General features: G+C 48.4%; 1 protein-coding gene across 2 annotated transcripts; it reads left to right on the top strand.

The window, feature by feature from the left end:
- Positions 1 to 576: 576 nt before the first annotated feature.
- On the top strand, positions 577 to 14,933 carry TF (transferrin). Of its 2 annotated transcripts, none has more exons than XM_083848109.1 (17): positions 577 to 736; positions 2,864 to 3,027; positions 3,229 to 3,337; positions 4,514 to 4,705; positions 4,918 to 5,053; positions 5,456 to 5,511; positions 6,841 to 7,010; positions 7,135 to 7,321; positions 7,983 to 8,137; positions 9,312 to 9,405; positions 9,821 to 9,850; positions 10,587 to 10,745; positions 11,739 to 11,883; positions 12,830 to 12,894; positions 13,160 to 13,344; positions 14,060 to 14,246; positions 14,693 to 14,933. In XM_083848109.1, the coding sequence occupies exons 1-17, from the start codon at positions 694 to 696 to the stop codon at positions 14,728 to 14,730; spliced, it is 2,115 nt and encodes a 704-aa protein (XP_083704235.1). In that variant the 5' UTR covers positions 577 to 693; the 3' UTR covers positions 14,731 to 14,933. The 2 variants fall into 2 exon arrangements, with proteins under 2 accessions (XP_083704235.1, XP_083704234.1); XM_083848108.1 differs by having other exon boundaries at positions 578 to 736; positions 9,818 to 9,850.

The raw sequence follows: 14,933 nt of genomic DNA, 5'->3' as shown, positions 1-14,933 counted from the left end.
TTTCTTCCCAGGATCATCACAACAACAGCTTATGGAAGATGAGGTGTGGTGTTTCCTGCTGGCTGCAGGGTGCTATCGAGCTATCCGGTTGCGGCCACTGGCTTTCTCTGCCTGTGCAAGGAGCTTGCCAGACCATCTGGGAGGAACATTTACTGCCTTCGAGCCCTGCTGCCACTGCCAAGGGAGTGCAAAGGAGAAATCAAGCCAAAGGGTGTTGGGCACAACAGTAAGTTACTGGCAAACACGTGAAACTGAGGGCTGGATCCAGCAGGGACTTTCTGAGATTAGGCTGTGCAAGGCAGGGGGTAGCCACCACAGAGAAAACAGTCCCTCCTGTGGCATTTCAGCCTGCACGGGAATTCATATGTCACGACTTGGGAATTTTCCATTTGGAGCCCCTTGTAAAACAAAAAGCACCTTGCTTGCTCCGACTCCTGCCTGCGAAGGGGTTCAGTGCCAAAGAGTGAAAGGCGTCCTAAAAATGGGCTGATCCAGGGAGGGGGGCGATTTAGCAGCTATTGAGAAACAAGGAAGGACAAACAGTGTTAGGTCATTGCTTCTGCAAACACAGCCAGGGCTGCTCCTCTATAAAAAGGGGAGAAAGCAGCTCCAGAGCCATCACAGACCCGGAGGGGACGGTCTGTGACCACGACCACCGCAGCCCCTCCTCGGCACCCGACTTCCCACTCCAGCATGAAACTTGTGCTCTCCGCTGTGCTGTCCCTAGGGATAGCTGGTAAGTGTGTGCTGAAAGCAGGCTGGGGGGGAACGGAGGACCACAGGACCACAGGCTTTCGCCCTAGCCCAGGTTGTTTTACAGAGTCACCTGCAGCGTGTGCCAGACCAGGCAGCTCCTAAGTAAAACCTGGCAGCTGAGTAATTAAAACCTGCCCGTTTTGGCAGCTATGGATACCTGTAAATGAGGATGCCTATTCTGAACACTGACGACAGCAGCTCAGTGCAGGGTGAGGGGAAAAGCCCCCCTCTCCCCCCCGGCAGCTGCTGTGCCAGGAGAGGAGCATCCCCATGCGTGGGGTTAAACCAGCGCCAGCCTGCCCGTGCGTTGGGTTAAACCTGGGGCAGCTGCAATAAAACAGCTTAAATAATGAAAAGACCCCTGGGAGGAGCCTCCACAGTCTCCCTCCGCTACTCCCCCAGAAGTTTGCATAGGGACTGCAAAGTGGCGCCGCCGTTCCTCATCTCTCTGCTCGCTCCCGGGGTGCTGCTCCCCTCGGGGGCCTCCGAAGCTTCCTGCGGCCAGGGGGGAGGCTGGTGTCCCCCAACAGCTTGCCCTGTTCCCAGCCCTTCTCCGCTGGGCTTGGGAAGCTCCTGGACCGCTTTCAATAAGCGGAGCGCTGTCATGCTGCCGCCGCTGTGCTTTTTCTCATGCATTTCACACGCGGAGCGTGCCGCTGCAGAGCTGGCACTGCTTGAAGCACGGATTCCTCTCCTCTCTCGATTCGGTCAGGCAAGCGGCAGCGAGCCATGGTAAGGATACTGCTGCTGCCTACACCCAACACGGGAAGGAGGGAGCAGCAGCTCCCTTCTGACCTCCCATAAAGCGCGACAATGACTGATGTCCCCTTGGGGACATCCCTCCTCCCCGCTGCACGGAGGTTGCCTGAACGCTCTGCCACAGGGGCTGCGGTACTGGGGCTCCCCTCGCCTTCCCAGTGCTCACCAGTGCTGCCAGGCTGAGCAGTGCCATGAAGCAAAGCAGTGGTGTGCTGGCTGCCACCACTGCTCATGCCACGGCCATTGGCCAGCACCGGTGGAGGGGCCCTCAGGAGGACCCAGACCAGCCCCTGCCCAAGGCGGGATGGTTGCCAGCCCCACATTAAGCTGGCCATGGCTTTTTTTCAGCCAAAAGGTGAAAAATGTAGATTTAGGCAGAGAGAATTAGGGCTACGAATTCCCTGTGTGGCCAAAGTCAGAATTTCCACCAGGAGGAGCAGGCGGTGTCTGCTGGTGGAGTTATGGCTCAAAAAGTCAAAAAGAGAGAATATTTCATAGGTGAAAAAGAAAATGGAAACAGCATGGGTTAATTGGAAGATGCATGTGAACAAAATGTGCCTGGAGAAAGGGAAGTGTGCATGTCTTGGTCTGTACGATCCTGCCAGGAAGGGGCAGAGCTAAGGTGCAATGTGCAGCAGGAGCTGGCCAGAACGGCAGTACGGGGCCAGTCGTGCAATTTAACTGCAAGTTTCCAACATCTCTGGTGCTTAGGTTGCTGAAAGAGGCAAGAGTCTGCGTTGACCTGCGGTCTTTGCTTGATCAGCCTCCCAGCACAGCCAGGCAGCTGCATTTACTGGTGGGGCACCCTTAGAAGAGGGGTCTGTGGCTGCGTGCAGGTGGTACGGCACCTTGGTTGCTGCCTGTGCTGGAGGAGATGGGGAGTAGAGAGGTAAATATATCTGATCTGCTGGCCACCAGGGAAGCTGTGTGTGGCAGCATACTGAACATAGTCCGACCAGATGAGAGCTGCTCTCCCTCTGGGGTTATTTGCAAAGAGACTGCTTCAGGGGACAGTCTTTTCTTTTTGTTTGGAGTTTGGTTTCTATTGGATTTGTTCTCCTGCCCCTGTGGGTGTTGCCGTGAGCTCAGGCTGCTGGAATCACCATTCTGAGCAGGGACTTCCATTACCCAGGGCCGGGGACAGTCCTTCCAGTTGCTCCTGAAGGTCCACCTGTCAGGTGAGAAGGAAACTCCTCTCCTGTGTGACTTAGGAGATAAGCAAAGGAGATCCTGCTGCTCCCCCGAGGCCATGGCTGCAAGGAACCAGAGATGGTGTTTCTCCCCCATTGGTGCCTTTCTACCTCTCTGAGATGACTTTTATTATTATTATTATTTATTTTTTCCACAGCTCTGTGTTTTGCTGCTCCCCCCAAGACAACCATCAGATGGTGCACAATATCCTCAGCAGAAGAGAAGAAATGCAACAGCCTAAAGGACCACATGCAACAGGAGAGAGTTACATTGAGCTGTGTGCAGAAAGCAACGTACCTGGACTGCATCAAAGCCATCTCGGTGAGTGGGCAGCAAACAGCTGTGCTGGGCACTGAGGAGGTTGCAGCAGCACCTTCCACCTGAAGAAAGGGCTTCCTTCAAGTCACTGGTAAACCTGTGATCCTACTGTGGAGAAGGACTCACCCACAAGGATCCAGGAGAGACTGCCCGGATGTGTTTTCCCCTCATTTTGTTTATTGATTGAAATCTCTTGCTCTTTAGAATAACGAAGCAGATGCCATTAGCTTGGACGGTGGTCAAGTTTTCGAGGCAGGCCTTGCCCCCTATAAGCTGAAGCCCATTGCAGCTGAGGTCTACGAACGAAGTGGAGGTAACGTTTTCATGTAGCATTTTTAAGCCAAGTGGTGGTAGCAAACTGGTGGTGCAAAGGCCTTCCTTTCCACCTAGTGCTCCCATGTTGTCTCTGCTGGGTGTCTGAGCTCTTGCCCCTGGCTTCCAGATCCCCTAGGGGAAGGGAGGGAGCCAGTTATGCCAAAATGTGAATCATCTGTTGCTGCCCATGACCACTGGGTCACTGCAATGGAAGGGGACAGAACCAGTGCCCTGCTAGTGCTGGTAGCTGTGCTGAAAGTCACCAGTGGCGCAGTGATGCAGTGGCCATGGATGGAGATCACCGTCAGCAGAAATCCCAACCCTCCCAAAACGTGGCATGAAAGTTGTTCGGAAGAGATCCCAGAGATATTCTGCTGTCAGAGACCTTGAACAGCGCAGGTAAAACACAGCAGTCCCCGCAGCTTGCTGTGCAGCCATCGACCAGACCAGCTTACAGCCGCAGCAGCACTGCCATTAGTGGTCGTGGAGGACTGCCTTGTTGAGATAACCAAGGCAAGAGGTGCAGGCAGTGCACAGAAAAATGTAGAGGAGCATAAAGAAATTCTGCAGCAGTCCTGTCTGATAAGAGTTTGCTCTGGCGCTCCATCTCTGCCAACTCCCTGTGCTGTTCTCCCTCTTTCCCTTGCTCCTCCGGGGAGCCAAACAGACACTGTTTCTCTGTTTTGTCTTTATCACCTCGAGCAATCCCACACATCCAAAACTCCCAATCTCTTTTGACCAATCTCTTTTCTCCCCCTCTGCCCAGGAGGTCAGTCTGCTTGTACGCAATATTCAGGATCAAAGCAACACGGGTGGGTCATTCCTGACCATGTCTAAAACTCGGTCACTTTATTCATATGTAAGGTGATGGAGCTGGTATAATTTTAAAGACTAGACATGGAATTTCAGACTTGTAACACTTACATGAATGCTCCAGTGGGCAATGGTGTTTGAGAAAAGACTTGTTTAGGCAACCTTATATGTATATGTCCATAACATATGTCCAGTGACAGAGCATTTTGCATGTGATAGTGTTTTCAGGATGCTTACGGCTACTTGCTGTAATGTGCACCGCTGGTTCAATATCGGCAGTGTAGCTCAACCCTGAGAAAATGGGAAGACCAGGCTTGTTCAAGCAAAGCTATTAATTACCTCCCTCCTTCTTGCACTGCAGGCTCCACAACCAACTACTACGCTGTGGCTGTTGTTAAGAAAGGAACAGACTTCACAGTAAGTGACTTGCGAGGCAAGACCTCCTGCCACACGGGCCTGGGCAGATCCGCTGGCTGGAACATCCCCATCGGGACGCTCATCCACCGGGGAGACATCGAGTGGGAAGGCATAGACTCAGGCTCAGTCGAGCAAGGTGACGTGGGGAACAGCACGAGAAATGGGCTGATGTTAAGCCAGGGGTGGTGGCGAGGTGAAGGCGGCGTTGCCTGATCTTCTGCAGAGGTTCAGAGGCAACTTGGAGAGCAACCGAAGCATTTACTTTCTTTCCATGTTCCCCCCCCCAACCCTTCCAGGTCCTTGTAAAAGGGAGTTTTAGAATAACCATTGCATGTTTCTCCCCTGCAGCGGTGGCCAAGTTTTTCTCTGCCAGCTGTGTGCCTGGTGCCACCACTGAACAAAAGCTGTGCCGTCAGTGCAAGGGGGACCCCAAAACCAAATGCCTCCGCACAGCGCCTTATTCTGGATATTCTGGAGCTTTTCAGTGAGTGAAAGTTATTTTTCATTATACCAGGGACCGCTGTGCTGTAATCAGGGGTCCTGATGAGGTGGAATTTATAGAACTGGGACTACTGGTAATTAAAGATCCGATTAGCAATAACTGGCAGGCAGTTAGCAGGAGCTGAAAGAAGGAGCTCAGCTGTCTGATTTTGCACAGACCTGAGGATATGTAGCATTAGCATTGTGGTAAGTCTAACTGGGTCTCTTGAGCATTACTTCTTTGCCATTATATTTACTTCCCTGCCAGCACAGCTTTTTTGGGAAGACTGCTGCTCTGCGGTTGCAGTTTATGCCAAAGTAATTTGCTGAAACAGGAGACAGGGAGCCGTGATGTCTGTTGTTTTTTGTTTGTTTTAACATTTCTTCTGTCTCCTCTCACCTACAGGTGTCTGAAAGATGGAAAAGGAGATGTGGCTTTTGTAAAACACACAACTGTTCAAGGTAGGCCTGCAAACCACTTGTTTCTCCTTTGCATTCCAACCTCTTGCTTCCACTCTGTCCTGGGATTAGTCTACACTGTGCAAACTTTTGTTTCTCTCCTAGCTTACTTCATACTTCAGATCTTTTAAACTCCGGAAATACGTTTTGCACACTGGATTAATTACAGGACTAACTTATCCTTGTTACTGAAAAATATGATTGTGAGCATTGTGGGGTCTACTTCTCCGTTGGGATTTTTCTTTGAGGAAGGAAAACCTGCTTAAGTTCAAAAGCATTACCATTGGTGCCATATTGCAGGGGCAGCCGTAGCGTTATGACAGCAAATGCAGGGTGAGCATGAGGTGGGTAGAGGAGCTCACCCATTCCTCTGGGAGCTTTGGTCCACAGCAAGAAATTACTACTTGCACCTCTCGGAGAGGGAACGTGGCCTGGCACTGCCAGGACCGGCAGCGAGCTCGGCGGAGGGCCACCAACAGGGCCACGTGGCAGGAATGCTTGTCTTGCGAGGAGAGGCTCGGGGAGGTGGGCTTGGTCAGCCCGGAGAAGAAAAAGCTTTGGGGGACCTCAGAGCAGCCCGTCTGTACCTACATGGAGATTAGCAAGGAGGTGGAGCCAAAATTGTTAGAGTTGGACTATGGAAAGATGAGAAACCATGGTCATAAAGCAGGGTTTGTGAACCAATTGAAAAGAGAGGTTCGGACCAGACGCAAGGAGAAATTGTTTCCCTGTAAGGACAGTCGGGCAATGGGACAGGCTGCCCGGGACAGCCGTGCAGTCTCCATCCTTGGAGGTTTTCAAGATCCAACTGGAGCAACCTGGTCTGCCCTGCTTTGAGCAGGGGTTTGGACCAGAGATATTCAGAGGTCCCTTCCCACCTGAATTCTCCTGTAATCCTGTGCTCTCTGACCTGGTCTCTGTTTTCAGCCTTGATACTGGCTATCTGCTGGCCTTCACAGACCATGTGCGGGGCCTGACCTGTGAAATCTACTTGTAAGGTGTTTGTAAATTTATTTGTATTCATATCTATATGCACGTGCCTGGATGTCCAGGCACTACTGCCACATAAATAAATACTGATGGGCTAGTTATGGCAGCAGCAGAGATCATCTCATGTGCATGCGGATTCTTTCCGCGCTGCCTTCGTATGACCACAGTGATCCCATCTCTCCTAACACCTTTGCATTATTGCAAAGAGGTTTGTGCAACTTGTCTGCAGTGAAGAATTCTTTCCTGATATTCAGCTGGAATAAATCAACGACAAAGTTGCCCCATGCTGGGCCGTTGTCTATTTTTGTGGAGATGCAACTCATGGTTCCCCTCTTCCTCTAGAAAATGCCCCAGAGGAGAAGGACGAGTATGAGCTGCTGTGTCTGGATGGCACCCGTCAGCCTGTGGACAGCTACAAAACCTGTCACTGGGCCAGAGTGGCTGCTCACGCTGTTGTGGCTCGGGACGATAGCAAGGTTGATGACATCTGGAGCTTTCTCTCAAAAGCACAGGTACCTGCAAGCTCTGCTTTCCTTCCCCTGCCATCCCTCTTCTGTCCCATGGCTTTGTTTGCTCTCTCCAGCTTTCCGAATGTTTTGGTGTAGTTATTGGCTGATTATTTTCTCCCTGTGGCAGAGCAACTTTGGCGTGGGCACAACCAGCGACTTCCACCTCTTCGGGCCACCTGGCAAGAAGGACCCAGTCCTCAAGGACTTGCTTTTCAAAGACTCTGCTATAATGCTGAAGCGTGTCCCAGCACTGATGGATTCCCAGCTCTATCTGGGCTTTGAGTATTACAGTGCCATCCAGAGCCTCCGGAAAGGTGGGCAGGATGTGAGATATGGATGTATTGTCAGTGGGAAATGCATTGAAGGGACATGATCATAAAACACGTCTGGGGAAAGGAAGATGACTTTCCAAGTATAGACAGTATTCTCCATAAAATATTTCCTGTGAAAGGTATTGGCTTGTGTGGTTGGTAGGGAATCGGCATGGTCAAAACTGCTGCTCAGAATAGCTGTTTCTGGGATGTAAGAGTACAGGATCAGGAGGAACATCCCAGGACATCAGGCCCAGCATTGGCCATTTGCAGGAAACAGGGTCCTTTACTTTCATCCGGACTCATCAAGCATTTACTGATGTCCTAGCTGGCTTTCTGAGTCAGATGTCCAACAAACGACCTCTGAAAGCCATTTAACATCCACAGTTGGGCAGAGGTCTCTGTGGTAGGCTCAGCCACCATGGCATTTATGGAAGGAGGCACATCGACTTCACATAGCTTCAAAACATGTTATTCAAATGCTGCCTCACAAAGCCATGACCAGGTGGTGCTTCTCCACCTCCCTCTGGTCCCAGTCCCGAGGCTGGCTGTGCGCAGATGGCTTCGTGGCAGAGTCCCCCTCACCCAGAAAGCCGCCTGCCCATGGCCCTGTGGTTCAGCAGAGCTCTGGGCTTATTCTTTCTTCTCTGGCCGGTTTTTGCAGATCAGTTGACTGTCAGCCCTAGAGAAAACAAGATTCAGTGGTGTGCAGTAGGCAAGGATGAGAAGAGCAAGTGTGACCGCTGGAGCGTGGTGAGCAACGGGGAGGTGGAGTGCACCGTGGCAGACAACACGGAGGACTGCATTATTAAGATCATGGTAGGGCTTTTTTCCTTTTCTTCTCCCCGGGATTCTTTCAGCTGGAGAGAGGCATTGCCTCTTTCAGCCTGCTAAGAGATCTAGGGGTGGGATTTTACCCTAAAATGCTGGGGGCTTTCTGAGAAATAACAGCAGGCAGAAACCAACCTTATCACAGGGAAAAGGCTCAACTAGCTCTTAAGATTAACATCTCAAAGATTAACATCTTTGAAAAACGTTATTAGACAGAGTTCTTCTTTGATGTTTCCTAAAAAAGAAATAATTTTCTGGTGTGAAGTAACTTTTTATTTAGAAAAGGAAGGTGACTATAGTAAAATATAAAAAGAAGAAAGTGAGAAATAGATTTTAAGTTCAAATAAAATGAAATGGTTGTACTGGCCAGAAGCCTTAAAAAACAAACAAACAAACAAACAAACAAACAAAAACATAATTTGTTGAGAAAGGTTTTTTAGACTGACTTGCTTGCATCAGTCAATCCCCTTATTTTCCTCTGTACTGAAAAACAAACAAGTTTCTGGGATCCAAACAGGGAAATCTTCTGCAGTCAAGAGGTCTTGTTCTCTGATGCAACCCAGAGTAGCTGTAATGTCTTGCTTAGTCTCCTGCCATTGGATCTGGCAAATCCTCTGAAATTCTTCACCTCTAACAACCAGTTTTCCCTCAGACTTAGAGCGTGCCCTGCTTGCTGATCCAGCCTGCAATGCAAGCGCTCTCACCTTCGAGCTGACTGTCCCAGCCTACAAAGAGCAGTTCTTCTTGCCATTTTGGGGTCACACAGAGAAAGGCCATTGCCTGCTCAGGAGAGGATGGGTTCCGTGGTGTAGATGATGTTAGTTCAGAAAGTTGGGTCAGTACTGTGGAAACAGCACAAAATGTAAACTCCAAAGGACAGGTGGGATAAGGAAACAGGCTGGGAGATGCACCCATGTGAGCCTGCGAGTGCCTGGAGGTGAGAGCTGCTGCAGGAGGTGGTTACAGCACACGTGAGAGGTAATTTCAGAGCACCCTCTCTTTGCATCAGCAAGAACTTGTCTGGCCGTGTGCTACCCTCTCAGGCCCCTTTGCCCCCAGCCTGTCTCCTCTCATTTACTGCTTCTTTTAAGATCCAGTTTCCAAAAAGAGCTGCTCAGGGGAAATACGGTGTCATTTCATCACCATGCGGTTTTCATTGCAGAAAGGTGAAGCGGATGCCATCAGCCTAGATGGAGGTTTTGTCTACACTGCTGGCGTGTGTGGGTTGGTGCCAGTGGCGGGAGAAAGCTATGAGGGTAAGTGCAGTCCTGGTGCTGGGGAAGGGGTAGGTGCAAAAGCATTGGGTTTATTCTGAAACCCAGAAAGCAGCCTCAGTGCTGCATCCCGCAGAAAACACGTGGTGTGCAGGGCAGCTCTGCTTGATGCTACATGCCTGAAAAATCAGGATTGTGATTTGGATTGTGCTCCATCTCCTATGTTCTTCATTTTAATCACGATGCTCCTGTCCTTTAGCACTGGTCTTGGTGAAACTAGTTGTCTTAGCACAGAAGGAATGGACAGAGGCTGTTCTTTGTTCTGTCAATTTGCTCAATGCGACCTTAAATAGCCACTTCTAGAATGAACTTTCTCCAGCAGATAGTGAGCTTGATTCATTTTTGGATTTGCCATATGTTTTATCTAATATCTTCTTCTTTTTCCCTCCCTGAGAAGACGACCAGTGCAGCAAAGCAGGACAACCAGGTAATTACTATCAACAGAGGGATAGACAATTGTCCATTCAGATATAAGAAGAAAAATACATATACAATCATGAGCTGAGAATTAATGGCCACTCTCCACACAAAGAGTTTTGTAAGAGCCACTGTGTACAAAACAGATGTGAAAAATTTGGGTGAGAAATTAACACTTAAATGGAAACTCTGGGTCTGCAAGCAGATACCAAGGCAAAGCATATGGCAGCAGCAGAGATTTGTGCAGGTCTCACTGTGACATTGCCAGGGCTGCTAACAGAGAAAGAGGGACTGGGCTGTAGCATTGGGGGATTGTTTTTTATAGAAATAGAAATTTGATATATTTTTTTATCAAATAATTTTTTTAAATCAAATAAATTTGATATAATTTTTATAGAAATACAAATAGAGAGAGGAGGGAAGGTTTTGTCCTTTGCTGAAGAGGATATGAAATCCGGAGGCACGCATTCTGTACATCTTACCACAGCCTCCTTGCATACCTGAGTACCAGTTTTGTGGGGGACAAATGTCAGGGGTAATAATTTCCCAGGAGCATGGTGGGAATAGATGCATCACGTCTACAAACTGTTCTCCTGTTGCTGTGTGGCCAGTCCTTCATAAGGGCAAAATATTTCTGCTACGCTGTGCATAGCTGCCCTCTCCTAAGTGTAGCTGACACTCTGGTAAGGAAGCACAGTGGGATCCTTGGGTCAGTCCTTAATTCTCCTCTATTTTCCTTCCAAAAGCATCATACTTTGCTGTGGCTGTCGTGAAGAAAGCCGACAGTACCATCACATGGAACAATCTGCAAGGCAAGAAGTCGTGCCACACTGCTGTTGGGAGAACTGCTGGCTGGAACATACCCATGGGCTTGATTCACAACAAAACTGGGAGCTGCAATTTTGGTGAGTCAAGACGTACATCCATTTGTCTGAGCTAGAAACCTGCAAGCAAAAAAGTTTTGCCATGCCTCCTCTGATCTACAAAGCTTCTTGTGCCTCGAAAACTCTCACTTGGAGAAGGAAATGAGGATGAGTCTGTTATTTAAGGTTTCAGTGAGCAAAGTTTCAGGCTGTTGGTGACTGATTCTGACTAGGATATGGCACATCAGCTGCTTTAGCAGGGGGGGGGCTTCGTTTTCTTTTCACCTTTCTCCCCTTCCCCTTTCAGCAGCCCAAAAGACATTCCCAAAATGGGAACATAGGCTGCCCCAGGTACAGGGGGGCTGCTCCTTGTGCAGGACACTGTGCAGGAGTAAAGGATGGATTTCTGAATCCCAGAAGGGCTGAGAATAGGGGATAGAGGCTGCTCTCATTTCAAGAAACTTTAAGGGACTGATCTGACTCCCTTGAGAATAGTGGGTAAAAAGTCTGCATTGCTCAGAAGATCAGCCTCTATATCCAACTTTCAGTCAGTGAGAATTACAGTCCAACAAAAATAATATGGAGATATTATGGACCAAGGCAAATTAAGCATATAATTATTAACAGCAAATCTAATCTCAAGAACATACTATTGTTATTAAGATTTACACTCCGCCTCTCCATCCTCCTACCTGCCTTTCCTAATGTCCCTTCTTCTCCCTGAGTTCTCATATTGCTGCCAACTCCAGTCGTGCCTACCCAGAAAGGCTGGCTCCACGTGAGCTGGGAATGGTTTGCACAAAACACATTCTTCTTTCAATGCCAAGATCATCAGTCACACCAAGGGATGAGGTTCCTAGTCAATGCATGATGCGTGTAATGTGCTGTCTGCTGAGGCACACTCCTCCTCGCATCGCAGCCTGTTCCCAGTCCCCGCTGACTGCTCATATAAGATCACCTCAAGAATGTAATTATGAAAAGAAACCCCAGTTTTCCAGTGCAGGAAAAGTAAATTTCTTGTATTCCTGCCCTCAGATGATTACTTCAGTGCGGGCTGTGCTCCTGGTTCTCCTACCAACTCCCGCCTCTGCCAGCTGTGCCAAGGTTCAGGGGAAAACCTGCTGGAGAAGTGCGTCGCCAGTAGCCACGAGAAATACTATGGATATACTGGAGCTTTCCGGTAGGTGGGGAAAACGCTCAGGTACCTGGGGCTGATCAGAGAGGTGATGGGTAGATCGTGCATGGGATATAGCCTCATGCTGACACTAGTCCACTGACCTTCTCTTTTTCTCCATGACACTGCTGCAGGTATATAAGCCTGTAATATTACTTACGTACTCCATATGATTTTTCTATATGCAGCTGTCTTCCCACTGTCTATTCTCCTTTTCTTCAGTGTAGGTGCAAAATGTTCCCATTCTGTAAAAATTAATGTCCTGGTCCTTCCAGGCAAACTGAGAGAGACATGAGTGTTTTGGCCAGACCTCCTACAACAACAATGGTGCTACGCTTAATTACATAGCAAATTATGTAAAATAAAGAATGTTAAAAGATGGGAACCCAGAAACAATGTTGCCACTGGATGCTCCCCGTTAAAAATGCTGCTTACCTTAGTTAAAATGAACAATTCCCTAAAAAGAGAAGGGACCAGAGGTCAACCCCAGTGCCATCTCCTCTGAACCAACCAGTAGCAGATCAAGTCTAAGTAATTTGTATTGGGCACAAACTTAAAAAGAGAATAAATCTTTTTTTCAGTTACATCTAATAGCAAAGAGACCCTGCTGCAGGATTTGCAGTCATTTTGGTGCAAGTTTGACTTTTTACATGTCTATTGAAAGGTGCAGCTAGGCACTGCAGAAAGCAACGCAAATTCTGAACTTGGCTGAACTACTTTCTGACAACAAAATACATCAGTTACTTAGTATGCTAAAAGGATGCATGTGTTTTTCCAGGATGTGTTAAAAGACTATGTTTCAGATATCCTTAAAATATTCATGGCAGGGCTCCTAGACCTGACTGTGTTTAGAGACTAATTTCACAAAGTAAGATACAGGTCAGAATCCAACCTGTGGGAAAGGACCAGGACTCCGGCACCCACATCACTTGCCTTTCTTTGTACTTCACAGGTGTCTGGTCGAGCAGGGTGATGTGGCCTTTATTAAGCATTCAACTGTTGGCGAAAACACTGATGGTATGTGGTTATCCTCTTGCATGGGACTTGGCAGGACTGCTTCCCCCATCTGTGTTATTTTCATTTCCAAAACATTAACTTCAGCTGCACAATTATTCTGGTGGCCTATTAACTACAAACTCCATATGGCCTCTTTTGTACATGCAAAGTATCTAAGTGTCAGTGCACACAAGTGCAGGGACAAATGCTTTGCTTGGGTGTTGAGAGGGTGATTATGCCTCTACTATACAATATCTCTGAATCTCCAAACCAATTCTCTTCATAGGCAAAAATAAAGATGAGTGGGCCAAAGATCTGAAAACGGAGGACTTTGAGTTGCTGTGCACTGATGGGCGACGGGCAAATGTCGAGGGTTACAAGACCTGCCACCTGGCCAAAGTTCCTACCCATGCTGTGGTTGCACGCCCTGAGAAAGCAAGCAAAATCCGTGAGCTGCTGGAGACACAAGAGGTTAGTGGTACTGACAGTGGGAGGAATGTTCTGGGGTGGTTTTTACACAACATGTTTGCGTTTTTAGAGCAATGATGCTCTCCAAGTCACTGAAATGTGGAAGATTTTGACTTACTGATATGGGGTCAGAGCCTTGACCCTCAGCTTCCCCCTCCCTCCGTCCCTTCTGAACTGCTCTTACAGCTGTGTTTTGGAGACGCCTCTGGGGTGCCTGATCTCTGACCCAGGCACAAAGTAGGCAGCAGGCCATCCAGCCCCCCCGGAACACACACAGTCCTCCAGCTACTGCTGTCAGCATAATCAGTTTATGTCAGCTCTTTTTGATTTCACACGGACAATGCTGAGATTTTCTCCACCATCTGGATCTGTTAAGAGACACTTTGGAAGTCAGCTCCTTTTGCTTTCAGCTCTTGGTGAAGGCACAGAACCTGCTGGCAGCTCCTGCCAACGGGATCTGCATATAGTGAAATACTAAAAAAGAAAAATTTTTTGTTTTGCCGGTCATGCCACAAGTGTGCTGCTTACCACTGAGAGCCCTGCCACCTAGTCACATGGACAGAAGATTCAGTCCTAAACTTTTGGAGCTTGACTGGGGGCTCCCCAGGACAAGGAGTTTGTGGTGAAGAAGTAGTACTAAAAGCGAGGCTTGTACGAGCTGAATCTTGCTTTCTTTCTACTTTTTACATACACTTACCTCTTCATGCCTTTATTTCAGAAACTGTTTGGAGCACGTGGAACCGAGACAGAGAAATTCAAGATGTTTCAGTCTCAAACCAAGGATCTTCTGTTTAAAGACATGACCAAGTGCCTGGTTAAACTCCAGCAAGGAATAACACACAAGGAGTTCCTTGGAGATGAATACTATGCTTCAGTTGCTAGCCTCAATACCTGCAACCCATCAGGTAAACGTAACAGCCTCAGGACAAAGTCAGTGAATCGCAGTTCTTAGCATCAGCCATATGGACAGTTATTTCTGTTGCTGTCCATTTAAATTTTTTAAAGAAAAATGAGGATAACTCATAAAGCTGCCAGTATACTTCTCCCAGAGTTTCCTGAGCTAACTTCTGCCAGATTGGAAACTTGTTCTGGCACCAATGGGAATGAACGATTTTTAATTACCTTTAGAAAACATGGAGTTTGAGAAGTGGTAAAAAGAACCCACCCTGTCCTGTCAGCCTGTGTTCAGTGTGATCTGTGGTTAATGCACACTTCTGGTGGTATGGTGGATATGTTTTCCATGGTACGACAATGTTGGCATGGTTGGCTGTGCACTGGTAGGATGGGAGCGATGTTGCGTTTTCTGTTTAAATGCAAGGTCTGAATTCCTCCCTGTCCTTTCCCTTTTCAGATCTCCTCCAGGTGTGCACCTTCCTTGAGGACAAGTAACAGGACGGGAAGGGTCCTCGTTGAAGGGGGAGGAAACCTAGTGCCGTGACTCCTTTCGTGCCCTCAGCTCCAACACCGACCCACAGAGGGCCCTCTGCCTTCGCTGCTTCCTCTGCCCTTCTTCATCACTCTGAAAGTGGCTATTTGAAATTTCACGGTTCTCTGCTGCTGTCACAGCAAGGAATAAAATCTCGAAGTCTAAA

Source organism: Anser anser, assembly GCF_964211835.1.
Source record: "Anser anser genome assembly, chromosome: 9".
In the NCBI taxonomy this organism is placed as follows: Eukaryota; Metazoa; Chordata; class Aves; order Anseriformes; family Anatidae; genus Anser; species Anser anser.
Note: the sequence above shows the minus strand (reverse complement) of the source record. Positions and strands in the feature narration are given on the sequence as shown.